The 26,923-nt window shown below is 43.1% G+C and overlaps 1 protein-coding gene across 1 annotated transcript; it reads left to right on the top strand.

The window, feature by feature from the left end:
- The first annotated feature begins 1,991 nt into the window (after nucleotides 1-1,991).
- On the top strand, nucleotides 1,992-26,575 carry Dgke (diacylglycerol kinase epsilon). The gene is made up of 11 exons (XM_036196671.1): nucleotides 1,992-2,780; nucleotides 8,005-8,164; nucleotides 10,273-10,392; nucleotides 13,038-13,181; nucleotides 13,478-13,635; nucleotides 14,286-14,337; nucleotides 15,738-15,851; nucleotides 19,296-19,367; nucleotides 22,274-22,401; nucleotides 22,991-23,102; nucleotides 23,566-26,575. Exons 1-11 carry the CDS (start codon nucleotides 2,323-2,325, stop codon nucleotides 23,743-23,745), a joined length of 1,698 nt encoding a protein of 565 aa, XP_036052564.1. The 5' UTR covers nucleotides 1,992-2,322; the 3' UTR covers nucleotides 23,746-26,575.
- Nucleotides 26,576-26,923: the final 348 nt, after the last annotated feature.

The following is a 26,923-nucleotide window of genomic DNA, read 5'->3' as shown; positions in this document are numbered from 1 at the left end:
TAACACCAAGTAAACCAGGCTTGATGCCTGTCAACTAGTTGCTGGCTCTGCCCAGATCCAAAGTTGATTTTATGAACACAGTCTCAGGTTTCACAGTGAGATCAAATATCCCACAGCAATGACTGACACAAATTTGAGGCGAGCCTGGCTTATATAGTGAAACTGTCTCCAAGTGATAAGAATCCCAGGCCTCTTTCCTGAGAAAAGGGGAATCAGGGCAAGGTTCCCACAGCAACAAGAAATTACAGAAACTCTTACATGGCTTAGACTAAAGCTGGCCTGGATGACCAAAGTAATTCTTTTTTTTTTTTTAATTTTATTTACTTATTTATCTATGTGTGTATGTGTGTGGTTCCTCACATGGCACAGAGAGAGTATCTGGAAGTCAAAGGACAATGTCTTAGTTAGGGTTTCTATTGCTCTGAAGAAACACCATGCCCACACTCTTGTAAAGGAAGAACATGGTGGTGGCTCACTTACAGTTTCAGAGGTGTAGTCCATTATTGTCCTATTGGGAAGCAAGGCAGCATGCAGGCAGACATGGTGCTGGAGATGGAGCTGAGAGTTCTTACATCTTAACTCACAGGCAACAGGAAGTGGTCTCTCTCACTGAGTGGGGCTTCAATATATATGAGACCTCAAAGCCCACCCCCACAGTGACACACTTCCTCCAACAAGGCCACACCCACTCCAACAAGGTGACTCCTCCTAACAATGCCACAACCTTTGGTGGCCATTTTTTTTTTCCAGATCCCCACAGACAACTTGGGAGTCAGTTCTCTTCCTCCACCTGTGGGTCCTAAGAATCAAACTGAGGTTGTTAGGCTAAGCAATAGGCACCTCTGCCTGCTGAGCTCTGTCACGGGCTCATGGATGGCCAAAGTAAAACAAAGTGATTTGGGAAATGGTTATAGATGGGGCTGACCTTGCTATGTAGTTCAGGCTGGCCCTGAACTCACAGAGATCCATCCTTAACGTCTTAAGCTCTTAACGTCTGAACCATCTCTCCAGCCTCTAATCGGGTTTTTAACCCTCTTTTCCTATTCTTTTTCTTTTTCTTTCTTTTTTGGTTCTTCGAGATAGGGTTTCTCTGTGTAGCCCTGCCCATGCTGGAACTCACTCTGTAGAGCAGGCTGGCCTCGAACTCAGAGATCTGTCTGCCTCTGCCCCTCCACTACATGGATTAAAGACATGAGCCGCCACCACCCAGCCCCCCTTAATAATTCTTGCTAGACAGGTTTCTACAGGCCTGATGCCCTCTGAGAGCTGGGATTTTACCACATAGTCATTAACACCTAGCAACCATCCAGTATGTGTGTAATAACACCGATAGGAAGCCTAGGGTAGCTCAATACAATGCTGTCTAGCATGTGACACCTCCGAGTTCGATCCCCAGCACCAATATATAAATAAGTAAATACAGAGAAAGCAAGAGCGCTGGTGACTTTTGGCAATCTCTGACGTTATACTTTCAAAAGAGACAGTTTCCTCCACTCCAACAATCATAACCATGTCAACCCCACCTCCACCGCTGAGGAAGTGATCAGGCTGAAGATCAAATACTGTAAGTCGTTTATAGTAGAACTTCCTTTAGCCGGTCAACCATCTACATTAACATCCTCAATGTTGCTCCGCCCCTTGTTCCCCTAAACCACGCCTCATTCCACACTAAGACTACGCTTCTAGGGTGCTCATCCATTCCTATGCTCCAGATCAATCAAGCTTTTTCAACTTTCCCGACCACCTCCAGCCTCCACCTCGCCCCCAGATCTGGCCCCGCCCTCATACCTGACCCCTCCCACCCAAGGGGGGAGCGCTGCCGCGGGCCCCGCCCTACATCTCATCCCGCCTATAAACGGGTTTCCGTCTGTGCAGGCCACGCCTCTTTTAGCCCCGCCCATCAGCGGAATGCGCCATCATAGGCCTGGTCCTATCCGACCCCGCCCATGCTCCGGCCCCGCCCACCCCTCGCCGCTTTGGGCCAGCGTGCGGACTGCGCAGGTGCGCGCCACAAGCGCGGCCTCCTCACCCCACGCAGGTCTCGCAGCGTGCGGGTGGGACGGCGCCCGCAGGCTTGGCTGCAGGTAGAACCCGGGGCCGCGCGAGCGGACTCGGGTCTCCAGAGACCTCGCGAGAGGGGCGCGGGACGGCCGTTGTGAGCGCGGGGTTTGCGGGCCTGGCCTGCGCTGGACCGAGCCCGCGGGTGCGGGCCCGGGGGCCGAGGCCGCGCGCAGCCAAGGCGAGCCGCAACCCTACGCTGTGAGTCCTAAGGCGAGCCCGCGGGACCCGGCCGCTCCCTAGGCCACGCCCCAGCCTGGGAAGATGGAGGGGGACCGGCGGACCAGTCCGCCCACCCGGGGCCTGCTTCCCGATGGCCACTTGGTCCTATGGACGCTGTGCTCCGTGCTGCTGCCGGTGTTGATCACCTTGTGGTGTAGCCTTCAGCGGTCGCGCCGGCAGCTGCATCGCAGGGACATCTTCCGCAAGAGCAAGCACGGCTGGCGCGACACCGACCTGTTCAGCCACCCCACCTACTGCTGCGTGTGCGCGCAGCACATCCTGCAGGGAGCCTTCTGTGACTGCTGCGGGCTCCGCGTGGACGAGGGCTGTCTCAAGAAGGCGGACAAGCGCTTCCAGTGCAAGGAGATCATGCTCAAGAACGACAGCCGGGCCGCAGATGCCATGCCTCACCACTGGATCCGCGGCAACGTGCCCCTGTGCTCTTCCTGTGTCGTCTGCCAGCAGCAGTGCGGCAGCCAGCCTAAGCTCTGCGATTACAGGTATGGCCTTTGTGAGGGGATGGAGGGATTTGGGAGGGAAGGAGGGGGGCCGGTTTGCAAACGCTGGGTCAAGAGACCTAAATTCAACGCAGCAAATGGCCTAAATCGCTCACAAGCATCCCTGGCGTCCATGGCAGTTCCATTTAGATGTTGCTTCCACCCCCCTCCGTTTATGAAACAGGGTCTCCAATAGCCCAGGCTGGCCTCAAAGTCACTGGAGAGCAGAGGATGATCTCGAACTTTTGATCCTTCTGCCTTCACCTCCCCAGTGCTGAGATTACAGGTCAGTTCGTGGGGTGCTGAGGTTCTAACTCAAAGGCCCTGAACATGTTACTCATGCACTCTGCCAACTGAACTCCTGCCTTCCCACCCCTGCCAGGGCTCTTAATTTTCATCAAAAACCTCTTCATTGCCGCCTGCCTTGTGGCTACTCTGTAGCGCCCCATTTTATATATAAGGGAAAAATGAAGGGCACACGAAGTAACTTTCTGCTCCTCACAGACCAACTGGTTCTTGGTTTGGAACAGTGAAAACAAGGGTCATCCCAAAGCAGCCCTTTACATTTCTTTTCCTAACGCAGCTCCTGGTGTCAGAGTGAAGAATTTGACACAAGGCAAAAAATAGTATTTTTACGTCTTCTGTTAGTATGTTTATCATAGGGGTGCACATTAGCAATGAAGTTGCACTATTTGGAGGTCAGAAAACTCTGTGGAGTGAGTTCCCTTCCACCACATGAGTCCTGTGACTCCAACTCAAGCCATGGGACTATCGGGCTTCACCAGCTCGAAAGGAACGTCTCTTTTGTTGGGTCTTCCAGGACTAGTGTCTCAGATGAGTCACCTGAGTTAAACTGAGAATATCTTTATGGCTTCGGCATATACAGTGAAGAGTGCATTTTGTGTGTGGAATGCTGTCTTAAACAGGCGTCTGTGTTGGAGGCTGGTGGAAAGCTGTGCTGCCCTGCAGATCATTTACTCTGACTTGTTGGACCATTGAGAACAATGAAAGATAAGCTAGGACTGGTTCCCAAGACTTCTGACACCCAGCCTCGTCAGAGCCTTGTCTGGATCTCACTCTCTGACAGGTTTTATTCCCAACAAGTAGAAAGTCCCACCCATACTTTGAGAACTAGAAGCACAAAGGTGATCCTAGCTGTGGAGCTACTGAATGTCTGTGTGTGTGGGGTATATACAGATGAGTGTAGATGCAGAGACCCCAGAGGGTGGCACACATACACACACACACACACACACACACACACACACACACACACACACACACACCAGAGCTGAAGTTGTAGGTGGTTGTAAGCGTTCCAACATGGTATTTTTCCAGACCAAACTTCGATCTTTTCCAGAGCAGTACACTTGCTTTACTGTTGATCCATCTCTCCAACCTCTCTTTGGAAAAAAAAAACAAAAAAACTTTTTTTTTCAAGACAGGTTTCTTTGTGTAGCCCTGGCTGTCCTAGAACTTGCTGTATAGACCACACCGGCCTTGAACTCAAGAGATCCACCTGCCTCTGCCTTCTGAGTGTTGGCATTAAAGGCATGTGTCATCACTGCCTGGCTAAAATTCTTGTTATCTATGGATTTATTGTCCACACTACAACACATTGAGAGCAGAAAAGAGCAATATTAATAATTATGCCAAAAAATAAGCTTAAATCAAGATATTCACAGCCAAGCATATGGACATCATATTCCTAAATCTGATTTAATTTTTTAAAGATTTCTTTTTTAATTATATGTGTTGTGGGTCTTTTGTTTGTGTGTACGTCTGTGCATCACACTGTGCTTAGTGTGCTTAGTACCCAGGGAGGCCAGAAGAAGACATCTGATCTCCTGGAACTAGAGTTGCAAGGGTTGTGAGCTGCCAGATGGGTGCTGGGAATCGAACCTGGGTCCTCAAGAGCAGCCAGTGCTCCTAACCACTGAGCCATCTCTCTAGTCTCACGTTTAACTTTTCAGAGATGTGTTGGATTAATGTACAAAATAGTTTCTCTTCGGTGTTTTCATGCATACGTGTAACTGCTCTTTGATCCTGCTCGCTGTCCTCTGGAATCTGCTCTGTGAGTTTTTGTAGAGTCCTGCGTCTACCCCAACCACTGTTCCGTCCTTCCCCAGCCTTCCTTTTGTTCTTCTCACTTCTTTTCTCATGGAAGTAAGGGGTTGGATTGCATTTAAAAATTCTTTATTTTAGCCAGACGTGGTGGTGCACGCTTTCAATCCCAGCACTGGGGAGACAGAGACCGGAGGCTCTCTATGAGTTCAAGGCCAGCCTAGGTTACATAGTGAGTTGCAGGACAGCCAGTGCTACATAGTGAGACCCTGTCTCAAAAGACAAAACAAACAAAAAATAATTCCTTATATTTGGGCTGGAGTGGTGGCTCAGTGATTGCACTGGTTGTTCTTCCAGAGGACCCAGGTTCAGTTGGAAGCTCCCACATTCGGAGGCTCAGGAGTTCAGGGTCATCCTTGGCTACAGGAATTCAAGGCCAGCCTGAGATATATGGGACTGTCTCGATAAATAAATAAATTAAAGACAAACTGACACTTTTTTTATAATTATGACATAAAGATTTCTGGGTCCATAAAAGTGTATGCAGTTATCAAAACCTAATGGAAGGGTCATCCGATGGCTCAGTGGGTAGACTCTTGCCACCAAGTCTTACAACCTGAGTTCAGTCTCCAGGACCCACATGGTAGAAGGAGAAAACACTCCCAGAAGTGTTCCTCCACATATGCCTGTCTAACACATAAGTGATGCATTAGAAGAGAAATAGATAAGTGGGTAGATGGATATATGGAAGTTCCTAAAAACTAATGAGAGATGGATATGGCCAAAGCTACACGGTAAGACCTTGTCTCAAAAGAAAAGAAAAAAATGGATATAGCACATAACTGAGTTCACAAAAAAGGCAAAAACAGTTTACCTAGTTATCGGAGACCTCTGAATTAAAACAATAGGGTTTCTTTTTTATTATCAAGGCAAGATTTTAGGCACTAGTGAATAGTACTTTATAAAAAAAAATGTTTTTAGGGGCTGGGAATGTAACTTAGTTGGTAGAATGCCTTCCTAGCATGTATGAAGCCCCAGGTTTGATAATGTAGTTGCTGGGAATCTAACCCAGGTCCTCTGCAAGAGTAACAAATGCGCTCGCTGCCTCGCTCACTGCCTCGCTCGCTCTTTTGTTTTGTTTTCCCCGGAGACAGAGTTTCTCTGTGTAACAGCCCTAGGTGTCCTGGAACTCACTTTGTAGACCAGGCTGGCCTCGAACTCGAAGAGATCCACCTGCCTCTGCCCCCTAAGTGCTGGGATTAAAGGCCACCACCCAGCAACAAATGCTCTTAATTGCTGAGCCATCCATCTCCCCAGCCCCTGCCCTTGTTTTTTTGTTTGTTTGTTTGTTTGTTTGTTTTTTAGCACTATAGGTTTTTGTTTTGGAGTGTGTGTGTGGTTGGTTGGTTGGTTGGTTGGTTGGTTGGTTTGTCTTAAACCAGAACAGCACTTCTGAATGGGAAACTTTACATGCCAGATCTGATAAGCTGTGCAGATGTGAAACCAGGAAGTTAAGTAGTTAAGTAGATCAGTGTCTTCATCTTACCTAGCTTAAAAAAATTGATAGTGAAATTTGACCCTTTTCCCCATCAATAAATGTGATGTTTAAGGAAAAATAAATATAATATAGTAGGTTAGAGTTAGCTGAGCTGAAGATGTAGGTAGATAGGTAATAGAACATTTGAATATCGTGAACAGGTTCTGAGATCCATCCCCAGCACTGGAGGAAAATAAAAAATTACCCAAGCCAGGCTTGGTGGCACTTGCCTATAATCCCAGCACTCTGGAACCTGAGGCATTAGGATTAAGAGTTCACAGCCTGGATACAATGGAGAGGGGCTAGGCTCTCCTTCAACGTGGTATGCCAGACTTTGTTGACTACCATGGGAGGCCTTACCCACTCTGAGGAGTGGATGGGGGTAGAGTGGGAGGGAGGTAAGGAGGCGGGAGAAAGGGAGGGAGGGGGAACTGGGGTTGTGATGTAAAATAGAAAAAATTTAATAAACATACTTAATAATTCTTTAAAAAGGATTAAGGGTTCAAGGCCAGAGATCAAATAGCATTTTTTCTCAAAACAATAATGACATGTACAGGAGTAGTTAGCTGAACGCCACCGGTAGATGGGTGTGTTCACATCAACTGTATAACCACCTATTACAGTTTCTGACGTTGAAGCCGGTGTAAATGGCATGAGCAAGTTGTGTTGTCATTGTCCCCAACACATTGTGCAGGTATCTATTTTTAGCCATCAATAGAACTCTTGAGTAAACAGTAATTACTTGACAAATCTCAACATCCAAAGGGGAAAAAAACACCTTTAAAATCGAAGGCCAAGAGTTCACATCTGACAGAAGAGTGTTTATTCCCTCCTTTTTAAATGAGTTCATTCTGTCCCCCTCTGGTGGCCTGGTTTGCTCAGTCAGATCTGTCTTATCTGTGAGTGGATTAAGTAGCTTAGCAGGTTAATAATAGAAAGCCTGAGTCTTGCCAACACTGCTCCTGCCTGTCGATGGCACTGGTACCCAACACCGAGGCAAATCTGGATACACAAGTTCTATCTGTTTCAGAGGTAGACATGGAACTGTTTGTCAGCTCCTAAAAGAAATAGGATGCTTTAGTCTCTACACACAAGGTGAAAATTGCCAAACCACACCTGAGGAACTGTCATAAATAGGTTCAAAGTAAAGCATACACATTTCTAATACGCACAGCTGTTCTAGATTGACCATAGGGTGTGTGTGTGTGGGGGGGGGTGTTGTGCCTACAGGTGTCTACCATGTTACAAAATTGCCCTGAGAAATTATTTGTGGTTTGTTTTGTTTTGTTTTGTTTTGTTTTTTGTTTTTTGTTTTTTGTTTCTCGAGACAGGGTTTCTCTGTGCAGCTTTGGAGCCTGTCCTGGAACTCACTTGGTAGTCCAGGCTGGCCTCAAACTCACAGAGATCCGCCTGGCTCTGCCTCCCAAGTGCTGGGATTAAAGGCGTGCGCCACCACCACCCGGCTATTTGGGAATTTTTCAAAGTATAATCATAGGTAATATATTTTTGTGCAATATTTTTACATTTATTTGTGTGTGGATACACTGTTTTAACTTTTGACAGAAGTGTGGTTGGTGGATTAGGAAGGCTGATTTAAAATAAATTGACGGCTACTTCTTTCCTCAGGTGCGTTTGGTGCCAGAAAACAGTCCATGATGAGTGCATGAAGAGCAGCTTAAAGAATGAAAAGTGTGATTTTGGAGAATTCAAAAATCTCATCATCCCACCGGGTTATTTAACTTCCATTAACCAGATGCGGAAAGACAAAAAGACTGATTATGAAGCGGTAATTCGTCTATTTTCTTACAAATTTATTCACTTAAAGTTGCTATATAAGATAGTTGATTCTTCGTATTTGAGGAGGGGAAAAGGGAATTAAGTAAATAAGAGGTTAAGGGGTTTGAAATGTCACTATGGTAAGCCATAAAACGTTGCCCACAGTCCATCACGATTGCAAACAACTTTAATAGCAGCACTCAGGAGGTCAAGGCAGTGGGACCAAAAGTTTATGGTCGGCTTAGTCTTTATAGCAAGTTCTGGAATGCAGAGCAAAAAAAGAACCAGGGGCTGGAGAGGTGGCTCAGCAGTTAAGAGTACTGGCTGCTCTTCCAGAGGTTATAGAGTGAGTTCCAAGACAGCCAAGGCTACACAAAGAAACCCCGTCTCAAAAAACCAAAAAAGAAAAAGAAAGAAAAAAAGATTTCTAGTAAGACATGGTGGCACTTACCTTTAGTCCCATCACTCAGGAGGCAGAGGCAGGTGGATCTTTGAGTTTGAGGCCAGCCTGGTCTACAGAGCTAGTTCCAGTATATCCAAGGCCACACAGAAACTCTGTCTCAGAATAAAAAGAGAGACAGACAGACTCTTCTGATTCAAGCATTTCAGATAAGGGATACTCAACCTATGTAATGTTTCAAGTATTTGAACATAGCAATTGTGTTGAAATGTGATTGTTTTAGAAGCAAAATTAGAAAAATCAATGAAAATTGTTAAGAACACCATTTTCACCTTTACACTAATCTGATTTAGCAGTAGCATGGACTGTTTTATTAATGAGTTCTTTTTTTTTATATAAAGTTTTATTTTTCCTGTGAGTTTCTTTCTTTTTTTTTTTTTTTTTTTTTGAGCTGAGGATCGAACCCCAGGCCTTGCGCTTGCTCTACCACCGAGCTAAATCCCCAACCCCCCCATATTAATGAGTTCTTTTAAAGTTTTTTATTCATTTATTTCGTGTATATTTGTGTACCATAAGCACATGTGTGACTCCATGGATACCTGCACTCACACATACACATTACACACATATACACACAACTGAAAATGAAAAAAAAAGTTTTTAAAATGTTTATTACATTTATTCATTTCATGGGGGTGGGTGTACATGTGCCATAACTTTGGGCATTAGTTCTTTCTTTCTACTAGTAAGCCCCCAGAGATTGAACTCAAGGGTGATAAGCTTTTACCTGAGAAGCCACCTTGCCAGCCCCACAGTATTGGTCGGAAGTCATTTAGATATGCTTAGATACTCATATTCAAAAGGACTTCTGCTAGGCTGTTGTGATCCACCTGAAGTGGGTTCTGGGAACCACACTCAAATCCTCTTCAAGAGACTCATGAAAATACTGCTTAAAGAATGGTAAAGGGGCTGGAGAGACGGCTCAGCAGCAAGAGCACTGGCTGCTTTTCCAGAGAACCCGGATTCAGTTCCCAGCACCCACATAGCAGCTCACACCTGTCTGTAACTCCAGCTCCAGATTGACTGGCTTCATAGGATACATGCATACATGGCAGATGGATTAAATTTAATTTAATTTCTTCAAAAGGATGATGTGGAAAGAATACTGTGGAGACTGGGAAAGTGGCCCAGTCAGTAAACACTTGCCATGCAAGCATGAGGACCTGAGCTCTGTCCTCAGCATCTCTTTGTAATCCCTGCCTGAGGAACACAGTACTCCTAGGGCTTGGTGGCTAGCCAGCCTACATAACTGACAATTCCCAAGACCCATTGAGATACTTTATTTCAAGAAAGAAGATCGCCTCTTTTGGTGGATATGTGGCCAACACCTTTCATCCCAGCACTTGGGAGGCAGGGGTAGATTGACCTCTGCATTCCAGGCCAACCAAGGCTATGCAGTAAGACTGTCTTAAAAGAGAGGAAGGAAAGGAGGGGGTGGTCTCATCCGTTACATGGAGACATGCATACAGGAAGTCTACATTGAAAGGTCAAGCTGTAAGGTCCTCTGCCATTCTTGGGCTTGTTTTTCATTATTTTGTTGATTGTACTGGTATAATTCTTATTTCAGCAAATTATTATAGCACCATTGCTACCAAGGAAAGTTTTCTGTTTGCCGTCTCTCAGACACTAACCCCATTTTGTTCATGTTCATTTTTTAGCTAGCTTCTAAGTTTGGAAAGCAGTGGACCCCACTAATAATCCTGGCCAACTCTCGGAGTGGAACCAACATGGGAGAAGGACTTTTGGGGGAGTTTAGGATCCTTTTAAATCCAGTCCAGGTAACTACAGAGAAAACCTTGCTTCCTGGGTCTCCTTATTTTCAGCTGTTACTTTTCCTGAAGTGCAATGGTTATTGATGCCTTAAGTCACTATCTAGTCATGGGGAAGAATAATAATTATAAAAGACTCAAGCCTTTATATATTAAATATATAATAAAACAAAAACCATATCACCTAGCAATCCCATTTCAAGGGAAATGAAACCTTATGTCCCACAGAGATTTGGGTGCAAATGTTAGATGGCAGTATTATTCATAATTGCCTAAAAATGGAACAGCTTGACCTGTCGGCTGGTGAGTGGATAAACAACTTGTGTATTCCTAAAGTGGGATACTTTTCAGTGAATGAGAGAAACAAACTACATGACAGCAAGTGAGCTTTAAAAAGGCACTACTAAATCAATCAAGGCTGAACGGGTCAATCACACTGGATTATTGCATCCATGTGACCTATCCAGAAGGGGAAATCAGTAGTCAGAGAGGGTCAACTTTTAATTGTCTGGGACAGAAATGGGAAGTGACTATAAAGGGACCTTGAGACATCTTATTTTTAAAAAATGTTATAAACTGGATTATTGTAGTAGTTGCAGAAACTAAAATCAACTACTTTTTCATTTTTAGAGAGGAATTTTCTTATAAGTAAATTATACCTTGATTTTTAAAATGAGGGGAGGCATGCCATAAAAACTGAATATACATAATCCAGGGCTAATGGCATACTCCTATAATCCCAGTACACAGGAGGCAGAAGCAGGTGGATCTCTAATTTCAAGGCCAGTCCAGTCTACACAGTAAGATCCTCTCTCAAAAACATATTGTGTGTGTGTGTGTGTGTGTGTGTGTGTGTGTGTGTGTGTGTGTGTGTGTTTGTGTTTTGCTTTTTGGTTTTTCGAGACAAGGTTTCTCTGTAACAGCACTGGCTGTCCTGGAACTCAGACCAGGCTGGCATCGTACTCACAGACATCTGCCTACCTCTGCCTCATGAGTGCTGGGGTTAACAGAGTGCGCCACTACTACCTGGCTCAAAAACACATTTTTTTGCCGGGCGGTGATGGCGCACGCCTTTAATCCCAGCACTCGGGAGGCAGAGCCAGGTTGATCTCTGTGAGTTCAAGGCCATCCTGGGCTACCAAGTGAGTTCTAGAAAAGGTGCAAAGCTACACAGAGAAACCCTGTCTTGAAAAACCAAAAAAAAAAAAAAAAAAAAAAAAAACACACACTTTTTTTAAGAAAAAGATTGTGTGAATATGCTAGCAGTTAAAAATCCATTTTGTACTAATCAGAAATGTAATTGCTTTTCCTTCCATAAGTGTAAAATGTAAAAAACATTTTCATATTGAAGTAGTAACCCAATGCTAAAGAAATTGCCTAACATGCAAGACCCCAGATCCAGTCCCTAGCACCAAAGAGGGAAAGTACCATTAACAGTAAGATGCACAGATTTGCATTTCCTCAAAGATGTAAATATTTTCTCCCTTTGGAATATAGATAGCCTCATAATTACAAACCCCGTGACAAAAGTAACTTAACAGATACATGGCCATGTATCCAGTTGATTGTCCCTGCATTTGGATTACTCTAAACCGTACCACAGAAGTCACCTGTACAGAGGGCATTAGTCTCTTAAATATTTTCGTGTGTCAGTAAATATTTCCAGATATTCAGAGTCCTTACATTTCAGGTCATAGTGTATTTTTCAAAATTACTTAGTTTCTAGAAATTTGCACCAGTTTTGTTTTAAAAGCATAAAGTTGTAGTAGGAATCTTAAGTGTTCTTATTAATGAAACTCAAGCCTGAGGCCAGTTATTGGGGTGAATGCCGGAAGATCAGAGAAGCAGAACAAGCCACGGCTATCTCACCTTACTAGTTCCTCAGGTGATCCTGTTTCCTCAGGCTGGAAGCTTCTGAGTCCTCCTCCACATGAATCTCAGCTGAACTGTGCTGCTCCAAAGCCTGAACGCTTAACCAACCAAATGTTTAACTAACTACATGCTTTTCTCCTTAGTTCCTGGTCCTCACGCCTTATATACCTTTCTCTTTCTGCCCCCACTCCCTGGGATTAAAGGTTGGGTTTCTGGGATTAAAGGCATGGGTCACCAGGCTTAGCTGTTTCTAAAGTGGCCTTGAACTCAGAGATCCACCTGGCTCTGCCTCCCAAGTGCTGGGATTAAAGGTGTGTACCACCACCGCCCAACTTCTGTTAGGGCTTACTCTTCCCATTTTCTAGCCACCATTTTTGGCTTTGTTCTAGTGGCTGTCTGTTCTCTGACCCCAGATATGTTTACTTCGGGGAACACACAATATTTCATAAAGTAGAGAATACTAGATAAGGGTGAGCTTACCACGCTCTAGTTTGATGTGAACAGAAAGGAGTCAAAAGGTATTGTAGACTTAGACTCTCTGCAGAATCACGGGCAGCTGACTTACCCTCCTGGGCCTGTGTCCTAGTCAGTACAATGAGGCCAGTTCCTCCTTTGCAGGTCAGTGGACTGGATGTGAATAGGAATATTCCTATAGGGGAGCTGTCAGAGGAAAATACCTAATATTTAGTACCAGCACTGCTCCTCAGCTGCTCCTCTGTTGGTGTGCAGGTGAAGGACAGTGTGGAGTGAACATAGTCTTTCTCTTGTTCTTCTATTCTTAGGTGTTTGATGTAACGAAAACGCCCCCGATCAAAGCCCTCCAGCTGTGCACTCTTCTTCCTTCTCACTCAGTTCGAGTCCTTGTCTGTGGAGGGGACGGCACTGTGGGCTGGGTCCTCGATGCAGTTGATGAAATGAAGATTAAGGTATCTGTCTTTAAGAACTACTTTAATGGGGGCTGATGATGCAGTAGAGCAGTTGCCTGGCATGTGTAGGTTCAGTTCCTAGCACCACCCCCAAAAAGAATGAAAAGAGCAGGTGACTACTAGAAGATGAAGCCAATTTGGACAGTTAGGAATGAAACACTGAGATTAAGGAGTTACCACAACCTATAGTTGTTATATTTTTGCCTTTGTTGCTTTAGTCTTTAAATTTTATAAAATACTATTATGCTACAAATAATCTAAAGAGAAAAATCTGCAGTACATCTTCTCTTTTCTAGGGACAAGAAAAGTACATTCCACAGGTTGCAGTCTTACCTCTGGGAACAGGCAACGATCTGTCCAATACCCTGGGCTGGGGTACAGGCTATGCTGGAGAAATTCCGGTTGCACAGGTCTTAAGAAATGTAATGGAAGCAGACGGAGTCAAACTAGACCGGTGAGTTACACTGTGCTGGCAAGTCTGTTACTTGATTTGTATAAATGAAGACTTGTGTAGCTATAAAATTCATTGGTGTTGGTCAGGCATGGTAACTCATACCTATAATGCCAGCATTTGGGAGATTGAAGCAGGAGAGAATTGCCATGAATTTGAGGCCAACCTGGGCCATCCAGTTAAGAACCTGTCTCAAGAAACCAAAACCATGGGCTGGAGAGATGGCTCAATGGTTAAGAGCACTGGCTGCTCTTCCAGAGGTCCTGAGTTCAATTCCCAGCAACCACATGGTGACATCTATAATGGGATTTGATGCCCTCTTCTGTCATGCAGGCATTCATGTAGACAGACACTGTTTGCTTAATAAGTAAATAAGTAAATCTTAAAAAAAAAGAAAGAAAGAAAGAAAGAAAAGAAAGAAACCAAAACCAAGTTAAATGTTATTTAAATGGAAAGAATTATAGTAATTGTACTTATAACAGATTTTGATGTCTTGTTCTTGGTATTGTAAATAGTTCCGTTTTAAATTTGCACACTTAGATGTGGGTACATCCTCAGACACTTTAAAATGGCATTGAAATTTTCATGTCAGCTTATCTAGAATATAGGCTTTTTGGTTAAAAGTACTCCTTTTTTTAACTTCTGTTTTTTAGATGGAAAGTGCAGGTAACAAACAAAGGATACTACAATTTAAGAAAACCCAAGGTACGTTTTTAGTGCTTCGGTTGTGAGCAGTTTACAAATGCACACAGTGTCTGTGGCCCACGATTCCAGGCAGGTAGGACTGAGAGACCTGGTGTCTAAAAGGAGCTGGGTACAAAGCAGAACAGCCACCCCCACCCCCATCTCCACCCCCAGTGCCTGCCTTACTCTCTTAACCATTAGTTCTGGTTGTCTGGTTGTTTGGTTGTTTGGTTTCTGTTCGCTTATATTTGGGAGGTGCTAAATGAATACTCTGCCACTCAACCACATCCCCAGTCCCCAAGCTGGACTAGAAAATGTGCTGTGGAAAAGAACATTGCCCAGGTGCACTTAGTTCTGCCCTGGCAGATCAGGTTAATTTAGATCAGCAAAGGCACACAGGATTTCCCACACACAGGTGAGGCATGTCTGCAAAGAACAAACAGTACAGAGATAATAGAGAAGTATTTATTTACTGAGGATCAAAGTCAGGATCTCACGCATGCTGCCCAAGCATTCTGCCACTGAGGTACCCATAAACCCAATCTGTATTTTAAGAAAATATTCTGAGATGGTATGACCATAGCTTACAGACACAAGGAGAGCCTTGAGGACAATTCAGACTTTATTTGCAGTTTAAAGGCGTTTTAAAGTCAGACCAAGCAAGACTTGACAACTGATGGCCACAAGAGGAAGAAAGCAGATACATAGCTCTAGATTTCTCATTTTTATGATTAGATATGTGGAAATGATGTTAACCAAGTAAAAGGATTCTGGGGCTTGGCATGAAATGAAATGAGTTGTTTGTCATGTGACTCAAATGACTGTGGGGTACTGAATAAGAGACTGGAGGTTTGTGCTTTTTGCTCAGGTGTGAGATCAGAGCTAGACATGTAGACTGAAGAATTTAGGCTAAATTGGGAAAATACAAACTAAGGGAATAAACAGTGAAGACCAACAGAATCTGAAAGTTACAAAGAAGGTACAGAACAAGTACTGTGAAAACATGTTATTAAAAAAAAATCCTGCATAGAAAATGCAGAGCCACTGGGCGGTGGTGGCACATGCGTTTAATTCCAGCACTTGGGAGGCAGAGGCAGTCGGATCTCTGTGAGTTCAAGGCCAGCCTGGTCCACAGAGCAGTTCCAAGACAGCCAGGGCTGTTATACAGAGAAATCTTGTCTCAAAAAAAGAAAAAGAAGAAAATGCAGAGCCATTCCATATTGGAAGGTCTGAGATACGGCATGCTGAGTAGAAATGGAAGGTGGGAGTCATGTCTGTAGTTATTAGCCCACAGCTTCAGTGGCAGTTCATGCTAGTCTGAAAAGTAACTACAGAAAGTATCCATTTTCAACAAGAGTTGGGACTAAGGTTGCCTGTGGATGGCCCCTCTGGTAGAGTCACTGTCGGTTCCTCTCTCCCAGGAGTTCACAATGAACAACTACTTCTCTATTGGACCCGATGCCCTCATGGCTCTCAATTTTCATGCTCATCGTGAGAAGGCGCCATCTCTGTTTTCCAGCAGAATTCTTAACAAGGTGTGTGGGATAAAATAGCATTTCCTGCTTATCACCGAAGGTACAGTAAAAATCAATAGTTCAATTCTATTTAGCACTCTTAGACTCAGATCAGACTGACTCATGGAAACATTTATGTGCTCTGGGTTGGTTTTGTTTTGTTGTTGTTGTTGTTTTGTTTGTTTGTTTGGTTTTTCGAGACAGGGTTTCTCTGTGGCTTTGGAGCCTGTCCTGGACTAGCTCTGTAGACCAGGCTGGCCTCGAATTCACAGAGATCCACCTGCCTCTGCCTCCCGGGTGCTGGGATTACAGGCGTGCGCCATCAACGCCCGGCTCACGTGCTCTGTTTTATATAGGATTTCTAATTAAGATCCATAAATATATTTTGTTAAATATAACGAGAGTTTTAAAATTAAAAGTTGGGATAGTTTACTTAGATGGACGTTATGTTAAAGTATATCTTAAATAACTGAAAGAAATTCAAGGGAAAATAAATTTTTGGTTAAGTCACCAATAGAGAAATATAATCTGTTGGCTTAGGAAAGCTCCATGAGGCAAATGAGGTAAGGAAAGGAGCATTTGTTCCCATGGCTCTTGACGACAGTCGTCACTCCAGTTCCTAGCATAGCTGATCCCGTTGATAGTAGTATTGTTTGGTTTGGTTTGGTTTCTGAGCACAGGATTTCTCTGTATAACAGATCTAACTATCCTAGAACTCGCTCTGTAGACCAGGCTGGCCTCAAACTCACAGAGATCTACCTGCCTCTGCCTCTGCCTCTGCCTCCTGAGTGCTGGGATTAAAGATGTTGGCCATGCCTGCTTGGCTGTTTTTGTTTTTGTTTGGTTTGTTGTTGTTTGTTATTATTGCTTCTGATTTTTTATTTATTTATTTTACCTTTTTTTTGAGACAGAGTCTTTCTGTGTAGTTCTGGAACTGACTATGTAGTCTAGGCTGCCCTTAAACTTACACCTGCCTTTCCTGGGATTAAAGGTGTGCTCCACCATACCTGGTCACTGTTTTTAAAGTGACTTTTGACTGTTAAAAATAATGCAAATTATTTCTGTTTTACAAATAGTTGAAATTTCATACTAGTTTGGAGGGTGGGGGTGTCTTTGTGACCTTCATGGACAGTAGAGAGATGAGCTTCGGGAGGCAAGAAGGCAGTTCTGCACAGCATGACTCAATAGCCGGTGTTGGTTCAAACTTCAGGAGTCTGAGCCCAAGTGGTTTATTTTAAACATATTTAAGCACAGGACAATTTGGTGAAAACTATTCTGTTGATAATTAACTCAATCCCTCATGCACAATAAAGCATACATAAATCTCCTTGGGGAACAAAGTAAGCTAAATACACACCAGATGTGACTCCATCAAAACTCTTTGTAAAGTCCATAAAGATGGGTTCTGTAGATTGACTGAGCAAAACAAGTTTATGATAGGGTCTGGGGGAGGATCTGGTGCCGGGAAATCTCTGTCCACACGGTAATGCAAAGGTCACCAGACTAGAAAGCTTTAGCCTTCTGGGCAAAGAGCAGATTTTGCATTCATTTGTTCCCTGAAGGAACAACCCTGTATGAATGTCTGTGAGCACAAAGATCTCCATACCCCTAAAGCTCCTCTCTTTATTTTTTAAGAGAATAAATTGTGGCTGTAATAGAGGCCAAAGCTGAATGCAATGCCTACATGGCTAGTCTAGCTATTATGGACAAGCATAACAGAACTGTAAGATTAGTTAGCAGACCAAGGAAAGGAAAACGCCATTTTAACCATGATTCAGAGATCACTTGAGAGATTCTGTTTCTCTCTCTGTCTCTCTCTTTGATACTTGTTTTTTCAAGACAGAATTTCTCTGTGTAGTCTTGGCTGTCCTGGAACTCACTCTGTAGACCAGGCTGGCCTCGAATTCTTAGAGATTTGCCTGCCTCTACCTCCTAAGGGCTGGGATCAAAGGTGTGTGTGCCACCACCCACCATTGTTTATACAGATCGTCGATTCGACCACTGATATTATGAGAGAAATCTGACACATTAAAGCAACATGTGCCTGGAAATTATTGACACCAAGATTATACTTGAGCAAAAATAATCTATAGCAGCTATATTTTGTAAAACTGGTTCTCTATTTGCCCATCGCTTGATTAACTTCTGCTAATATTTTTGCTGTTGTATTACAGTTTTCTCAATCATACAGGCCATTTTTGAAATCTCTCTTTGTATTCCAGTAATCACTCCTGGGACTAGTAATAAAAAAAGACATTGTAGCAGCAGCCAGCCATTACAGGATCCAGTAGATGCAAAAAATCATCACAATTTCCAGGAGAGCTCTCTTCCACAGACACTAGTTCCCTTTTAATAATAGTAATAATAATAATTATTATAATAATAATAATAAGCTAAGGGGGCAGTAGAGATGCCTCAGTGGTTAAGGGTAATGGGTGTTCTTGCAGAGGACCAGGGTTTGATTCCCAGCACCCACATGACAGCTCACAACCCTCTCTAACTCTAGTTCCAGGGAATCCTCTTTTGATTTCTACAGGAACTAAGCAAACATGTAGTGCATAGACACAAATTCAGGCAACACACCCATACATAGAAAATAAAATCTTTTTAAAAGTAATGTTACTAAGACAAATAAAGCTTGCTCTTTATACAGTTGGTAACTTCAGATCTTCTATCAACCCTTCTATGTTCAAAAGTGTTTATACAATGTTTGCTAGGTTTATATGCATTTTCCTTAAATAATTTGGAGAACTAGGAAGAAAAGAATTTTCTGACTTTAACATAGTCTTATAAAATACACTTTTTGGATAACTCAGGAGGCAGTGCTATTTAAACACAAACCATCCCAACCATACCCCACATTTCCTCTGAAAACAACTAGTTAAACAAAAAATAGTGGGCTTGATTGTCACCTTCTAAAGAGAAGGATGATTCTGTAAGTCTAACAGAGTAAGAGGCCTGAGACAGGAGAATTACCACAAGTTGAAGGCCAGTCGACTACATAGCAAGACCCTACCAGAGGGAAAAAAAAGGAGGGCCTGGGCATGTTGCTCAGTTGGAAGAGCCCTTGTGTGGTTTGCATGTAGCCCTGGGTATAACCCCCAGTACCTCATGAACCCAGCAGTCTCAGCCCCCAAGAGGCAGAGGCAGGAAGATTCAAACTTAGTATTAAATTCTAGGCCAGCCTGGGCTACATGAGACCCTATTTCCAAAGAGAGAGACAATTAACATTGCATGTGTCATGGCCACAGTTCACCTAGAATTCTCCTACCATAGTTGCATGATAAAATGCAATGTTGAGTGGATGTTAAAGGGTGTGAAATTGGGTTGCCTGCCAGAGGCATCTCTCTTTTTCTGTCCCTCAGTGTCCAGGCCAGAATGGGAAACAGTGGCTTGTGGCATAGCAGGAGCTTTGCTACGGTGTCTTCCTGATGCTTTAATGCTGTATTTTGTCCATTTTCATAGGCTGTTTATCTATTCTATGGAACTAAAGATTGTTTAGTGCAAGAATGTAAAGATCTGAATAAAAAAATTGAGGTAAGCTACTAATGTCTTTTCTAGAGGCATGGGTGTTGTCTGGATTTTTAAGTTCTTTAACAAATGCTGAGTTTTCTGTAAACATACTTGGTTCATGGATATTGAGTGTTCATGGATGTCAAGTGCCAGACACTTGGCTAAGGTCTTTGTTTGTTATGTATGTGAGAGTTTTACCTGCATATATTAAGTGTACCATTTGTGTTCCTGGTGGCTTCGGTGGCCCAAAGAGGGCACCAGATCCATCTCCTGGGGTAGAATTCAGGACAGTTGTAAGCTGCCATGTGGGTATCTGGGAACTGAACCTGGGTCTTCTGTGGGAGTAGCAGGTACTCTTAACCAATGAGCCACCTCTTGATGGCCTCCACTGGACTACATTCTTTGTATTCATTATCCCTCTAAATCATCAGCAAAAATTGCTATATTCCCAGAGGCAGCAAAACTGTTTGAAATTAAGTAATTTTGGGGTTGGGGATTTAGCTCAGTGGTAGAGCATTTACCTAGCAAGCGCAAGGCCCTGGGTTCAATCACCAGCGTCAAAAAAAAAAAAAAAAAAAAAAGAAATTAAGTAATTTTCCTAAGTCACTGTTCATAGCCACAGGAACTAGTAGTCACAACGTGGACCCTGGTTTGTTTCCAGATTCTGTTTAACTGGTAAGCTAACTGATAGCAAATTCAAAGTTCCTCTCAAAGTGCTGACACATCTGAATGCTCATGAAAGTCTAAAACATGAGTTCATGTTGTAAATGATACCTCTTACATATTAAAGCAAGTAAAATGTATGAACAGTAAAAATAGGACATTGTTGATTGTGTATTGCTACAGACTCCTAATATCACATATAGCAGTCTTGTGTATCTTGCTCGCTTCTAGAAAAAGCCTGTAATAGTTAATAACAACAAAAAAGACATTAATTAGAGAAACCCAAAGCTATTGTAAAATGATAAACATCTTGGGAAAAGAATGGACTACATGAGCATGCAATAGGGAGCCTGATACACTAGCCCCAGAAAGCTGCTGCCATCCAGCAAACCCTTAGCTGAAAGCCTCCGAGAAGCTACCCAGCAGAGAAGGAATTGCAAGATTCTTCATGAAAGTTTTATTGAGTATGGTTCTGGGGGTCAAACCCAGAGCCCAGTTGCTTGTAAGAGAGCTTCAGTGCAGAACGTGGCTTGCAGGGAGGGAGAGAGCAAAAATAAAGGCTAAAGACAGACAGACCTACAGACAGACAGAGGCCAGCCATGGGCTGTCATACTAGCCTGTTTGGAACTTGAGTTCTGCCTCGGGTGCCAGGGTAAGCCAATGAAGGCTTGTAATGAGGGAGTGATGTGTTCCTTTGTGCCAGTTAGTGTAAGAGAAAGGAATGAGGCCGGAGTACACAGCCTGTTAGAAACATTTACAGAGGAGATGGTGGGTTCTGCAAAATAATGTCGGCAATGCAAGACAGGAGTGTCATCTGGTTTCCTACTGATTGGCAGAGGAGAACACACAGTGCCAGGCTCCTGGTTTAGGAATGTAAGGTGCCATACTGCTTTCTCTGTTTTGTACAGAGCAAGGTACCCAAGTAACTAGTTCCAGAGGGATCTGAAGCCCTCTTCTGACCTCCCTCGGCACCAGGCATGCAGGTGGAACACAGACATATGTAGGTATTCACGCTACACATAAAATGTTTAGATATATAAATCTTTTCTTTTTCTTCAAGACAGAGTTTCTCTGTGTAGCTTTTGGAGCCTGTTCTAGAACTCACTTTATAAGTTAGGCTGACCTCAGACTCAGAGATCCATCTGCCTCTGCCTCTTGAGCGCTGGGATTAAAGTCATGCACCACTACCCAGCATAAATCTTTAAAATAATGGCAGGGTAGTAGGGATTGGGAAAAAAAGAATGTTGTTGATAACATGATTAAAAACTGGTCCACGGGCTGGAGAGATGGCTCAGTGGTTAAGAGCACTGGCTGTTCTTCCAGAGGTCCTGAGTTCAATTCCCAGCACCCACATGGTGGTTCACAACCATCTGTAATGAGATCTGGCACCGTCTTCTGGCCTGCAGTCATACATACAGGCAGAACACTGTATACATAATAAATAAATAAATCTTTAAAAAAAACAACAAAAAAAAAACTGTTCCGCTTGGTACTGAGAAGATAGCTCAGTTGGTAAAGGGCTTGTAGTTCAAGGGCGGGCCATAATTCAATCCCCAGAACTCAAGTTAAAAAATATGAGTCTGGCTGAGAGAGGGCTCAGAGGTTAAGAGCACTGCTTGTTCTTCCAGAGGTCTTGAGTTCAATTCCCAGCAACCACATGGTGGCTCACAACCATCTGTAATGAGATCTGGTGCCCTCTTCTGGCCTGCAGGGATATGTGCAGTCAGAACACTGTATACATAATAAATAAATAAATCCTTTAAAAAATTATGTAAAAAAAAACGAGCCAGGCAGTGACGCTCTCAAAAACCAACGTGGATAGCACCTGGGGAGTGATACCTGAGATTGACCTCCACACATGTGTGTGCACACACACCAGGAATAAACTAATTAAGAAATGATTCCATGGGCTGAAGAGATTGTTGAGAAGTTAAGAGCACTTGACTGCTCTTCCAGAGGTCCTGAGTTCAGTTCCCAGCAACCACATGGTGGCTCACAACCACTATCTGTAATGAGATCTGGTTCCCTCTTCTGGTATGTATAAAGACAGCACTCAAGTACATAAAATACATGAATAAATTAATCTTTTTTAAAAAGAATTCATTTCATTGTATGAAGAGAAGAAACAGCCAGGTTGCCTTCAGTTTGAGTGGTTGTCTTACCCTCAGGCATGCCTCACATCTATGAATATGCATATTAAAGTTCCAAGTAAATAGGTGTAGAAAAAAGGTGCCCTGTAGTAACTAACTACTTACATTTCTTTAAAGCTAGAACTGGATGGTGAGCGAGTTGAACTGCCTAACTTGGAAGGTATTATTGTTCTGAACATTGGATACTGGGGCGGTGGCTGCAGACTGTGGGAAGGAATGGGAGATGAGACTTATCCTCTAGCCAGGTATGTCCATTTGATTGGTTTGGGAATGTTTGGTTTTGACGGGATCTCCCTGTGTAAATCATGTTAATCTTGAACTCAGTCTTCCCGAGGCAGCCTCCCTAGAGCTTGTTAGGCACCATAGCCAGTTGTAGTCTGGGTTCTTCACTCTGCTTTGAAGTTATCTGATTTTTGTTGTTTTTGGTTTTAGTTTTGTTCTTTTCTAGACAGTATCTCACTGTGTAGCTCTGATGCCCTGACACTCACTAAGTAGACCAGGCTGGCCTTGAACTCACAGCCTCTGCTCCCAAGTGCTGGGATTAAAGGTGTGAGTCACTATACCCAGCCTTCTGGTTTTTATTTGGTTGGTGTTTTTGGGTTTTTTTGTTTTGTTTTGTAAACTTTTACATTTCCCTCAGGCTTTCATTTCTGTATATGTTAATGTAGATATTAATAAGTTGATGGAGTGGGTGTGGTGGTGCCATATGCCATTAATCCAATAAATAAATAAATAGATAAGTTGATGGCCTAACTTATTAAAAGAGTAACTGCTTTCTGTGGATGGTTTGATTTTATTGCATTCTGTAACTGCATTTTCTTATTCCAATGTTAGGCATGACGATGGTTTGCTGGAAGTAGTTGGGGTGTATGGGTCTTTCCACTGTGCTCAAATCCAGGTGAAACTGGCCAACCCTTTTCGAATTGGACAAGCACATACAGTGCGGGTAGGTAACCGCTGTTTCCAAGCCCAGATGTGGAGAAGACAGCATGCATCTGTCACTTCCTCTAACCTCTAGAGACTAGCAGGGCATGCGGGAAGCCAGCCAGCTAAAGAAAGAAAATGCCCACTGGAGACAAATCCCCAAACAGCATTTTGGTGGATTCAGATGAATTTTAGGATGGGACTTGAACCGCCCTTCACCTCCCACAGACCTGCTTCTATCATGCCCCCCAAGCACAGATAGTCCCCGCTCGATGCTGAGGCCGGCCTGCCTCCTCCAGCTCCACTCATCCTTTGCCTGTCTCTTTTTAGGAGATGTGTAACCCTAATCCTTGAAATTGTCTGACATGAATTTTATTCCCTGCTTAAATGTCAAAGGTTAAGGACCTGTAGGAGATAGTGGGAGATAGGAAAACTTACATGTAGTTTCTAGAACTGACATTTTTCTATTCATTTCCTGATTTCAGCTGATTTTGAAGTGTTCAATGATGCCGATGCAGGTAGATGGGGAGCCATGGGCCCAGGGACCCTGTACTGTCACCATAACACATAAGACACATGCTTTGATGCTCTACTTCTCTGGAGAGCAGTCGGATGATGACATCTCCAGTACTTCCGATCAGGAGGACACAAAGGAAGCCGAGTAGAAGGATGAGCTGAAGCAGTGTCTGCTCAAACCAGGAGACACATGTCGTCCACAGGAAGTGCTGTCAGCACTCTGGTCTTCATTTCCTTCCTAGTCTAGTGGTGTGTAAACAGCATTTCCACAGCTAGACTTGAGTGTCACAAACACATACTCATCAGCAAGACACTCTGGTCGTTTATTAATGACTGAAAAAACACACAAAGTTGCACGAAGATGAAATGTTCCGCCTGACTGGATGTTTTAAGACTGGGCCTTGCTCTGCAGTATGCACTGTCAGAATGACATGGTTGATAGACAGGGTGTGGGTGAAAAGATCCTTTACCCCTTCGTTTCCGATACGCTGACAACACAGCATGTTAGAAATGAACTTGCTTTTTGAACTGTCATGGTTAACACTGGGCTTTCCCTGCAGCGTGCTGTGCCTCCTGAGATTTCCCACACCCCAAACCAAATGGACCCTGCATTCTGATCTCTAGGAGCCCCTGAGGAGAAAAGGGAAAGAGAGATGACACTTAGAGTTTTCACAATAGTGTACTTTCTGCCATCATTTTTAAGCCTCTGGGTATTTAATGACCATACTGAGCTGGAATGCAAAAATCTTTTTATTGGTTTTCCTTGGACAGTGCTAGAGATTGAACCTAGGTCCTCTAGAAGGAAGTCTAGACAAATGCTTTACCATTGAGCTCCACTCCTAGCACATATACATATATTAGGTGGATGAGTCTAAAGTAATATTTAGAGCACTTTAGATTGGAAGCTCTATAATTCACAAGCTTCTCTATTGATTAAAAGATAGTGTTGACAGTGGGGAAAAAAATAAGGGAAGCTTCCAAATTAGATTACTTAGTTTAAAAAAAAAAAAAAGTTCCAGACTGACTGCCTTCACGTTGAGTGAGTGGTCTTGTGTTGTGAAATAGTATAGGGCTTCAACAGCATTGCCCTCGGAGAGGGAAGCTCTGTTGAGATGTTTATATCATATTTATTTCCAAGTGAGAGAGAGATGTATATATATTTTTAACTTAATTTATTATTAACCTGGTGGCATGACCCTTGTGTTTAGCGTTTACACTGTACTGTACAGCTTTATTTAGTAGTGTGGCCACATAAGTGCCGGTCACAGCCACATAGAACTCGCCCTTGGTCTCCATGGCATATATACTCACCATGCTCATTCCTCAGTCTTTAAAGGGAGGCCAGGCACATGATGAAGAACTTGAGGTGAGGAAGCTTTGTTTCATTGCAGCTCCACAAGCTCCCCATTAGAGGGTGCTCTTCTGCTGTTGACAGTGGACTGCGTCTACAGTTGGCCACACCCAGTGGGCATCTAGTCCCATGGGTTTCTGACGGATGACATGTTTGCACTTGGTGGTCTTGCATGAATTAATTTCTGAAAGACTAGAATCTATTCCCCAAACCACCATTTCTCTCCCTTTTAATAGTTTATTATGGATCTTCAGTCAGTGAATTGCCATAAACTTCGATCTGAGTCACCTTAGGCCTAGACCATGTTTCTGGAAGGACAACTTAGTAATGTCTGTTAGTGAGTACATTATCATTATCTAAAGTAATTTTGCACTACTAAATTGACCTCTTCCACCTGTTCACAGGTGATGCCAAATTCTACCGTTGAAAGATGCTCCGCCAGTCTATCCCCGCCCATGCACCTTCTTCACACTGGCTAACTGCAGCTGAGGGAGTGAACTGAGGCTTTGCAGCTTCCCCCTGTGAACTGATCCTGTTTGGAGTATAATGAAATTTATCCTTAGATTCATGGTCAGGATTGTTAAGATGTCACCCTCCCTTGGAGGCTCACTCCTAAAATTTACCTGTAATTCATAGTGCTCATTTGTAGTGGAAACAAATTGTTAATTTGGGGCTATCAATTGAAATTATTAGGGTAACTCTAGAGATGCTCTAGTTAGAGCAGCCTTGTGTCCCCTTCCCATGACACACTGGTTGTTTTCTGAAGCCTTAGTCACTCAGATAGTGTAGCTTTCCCAATACCATATCACAACACAGACTAGTACTGTTTTGCTACGGCTCACACTTTTAGACTAGTTCACCCAGCATTCCGATAAACGTATAGGCATGAGCCTCGTTTGGATACAGTTTGTAAGACTTGGTGTTTGCAAGTTATATATTAGATAGTGGTAGCTTACCTTACCTTGCCACACTGGTTCACCACGAGATCCTCTGTTCCTTTAAAGTTGTCTCAGTAGCAATGTAACCTACATGTTCTCAGGAAAAGCTATGACCATTCTTTTCACATCTCTTGTCTTCTTCTCCCCTGACACATTCCTGACGCCTCCTGAGTTTAGTGGCTTAAACACCAAATGCCCAGCAGCTCCTCTGGGTCCTTAGGCAGGTAGTTCCCAGTGCTTCGTTACAGCTCATAGAGCCAGAGGTACTTCTGCCTAGACTAGAAGCTGTCCAGGAGGAAGGTAACTAACTGGGTTTAACCTATGTTTTAGATTTTCTGTAACTCTTAGCTGTGAACCTGTAAGGTAGCTTGTATTTATAAAAATTTGATAGTGAAACTGTTTATTTTATTTTTTTAGGGTATGGAAATCTGTAATAGTTGCCTTTTGAACACTTGTGTACCTGGTTGTAACGTAGACCGACTCAGAAAAGTTCTTATTTGTGCTGTAAACTGGGTACTTCCACCAGCATGTCAGAAAGAAGAATTTTCATCTGTGATATAAAGTCAAATATTTCTAATGTACACTGTAGGATTTTTAATTTGCACTGACTAGAAAACTTGAAAAGTTATGTTAATTTGCACATCAGTGTGGACCTAAATACATAATTTGACCAGAAAGGGCAACAGACTAGATGATGGTTTGTGTTACTTTTGTTCAAAATGATAATACTGATGTAAGAAACCAGTTCTTTGTATTCAGAAATGCTGTGGTGGGGTGTGTGTGTGTGTGTGTGTGTGTGTGTGTGTGTGTGTTTGTGTGTGTTGGGGTGAGGGGGAGGCTAATTTGGTTTTTGTGACTTTTTTTAACTTCTGTACAGTTTAGGATAGGGAATGTTAAGTAGATTTTTTTATTACTATTTAGATTTTTTTTTTTCCTTGTTTGGGTTAACTTGTTTTGTTTTTGTTTGGGGTTTTTTTTTTTTGGTTTTTTGTTTTTTGTTTTTTGTTTTTTAAGTCAGATTTTAAAAGAAAAATAGTT

This window comes from Onychomys torridus, chromosome 8, assembly GCF_903995425.1.
Source record: "Onychomys torridus chromosome 8, mOncTor1.1, whole genome shotgun sequence".
Classification (NCBI taxonomy): Eukaryota; Metazoa; Chordata; class Mammalia; order Rodentia; family Cricetidae; genus Onychomys; species Onychomys torridus.
Note: the sequence above shows the minus strand (reverse complement) of the source record. Positions and strands in the feature narration are given on the sequence as shown.

Excerpts from the sequence above, each read along its gene's own strand:
- Dgke (XM_036196671.1), top strand. The coding sequence starts at position 2,323 with ATGGAGGGGGACCGGCGGACCAGTCCGCCCACCCGGGGCCTGCTTCCC. Across the intron at positions 13,636-14,285 it reads GACGGAGTCAAACTAGACCG|ATGGAAAGTGCAGGTAACAA; the intron begins GTGAGTTACACT and ends TCTGTTTTTTAG. Across the intron at positions 15,852-19,295 it reads CCAGCAGAATTCTTAACAAG|GCTGTTTATCTATTCTATGG; the intron begins GTGTGTGGGATA and ends CCATTTTCATAG.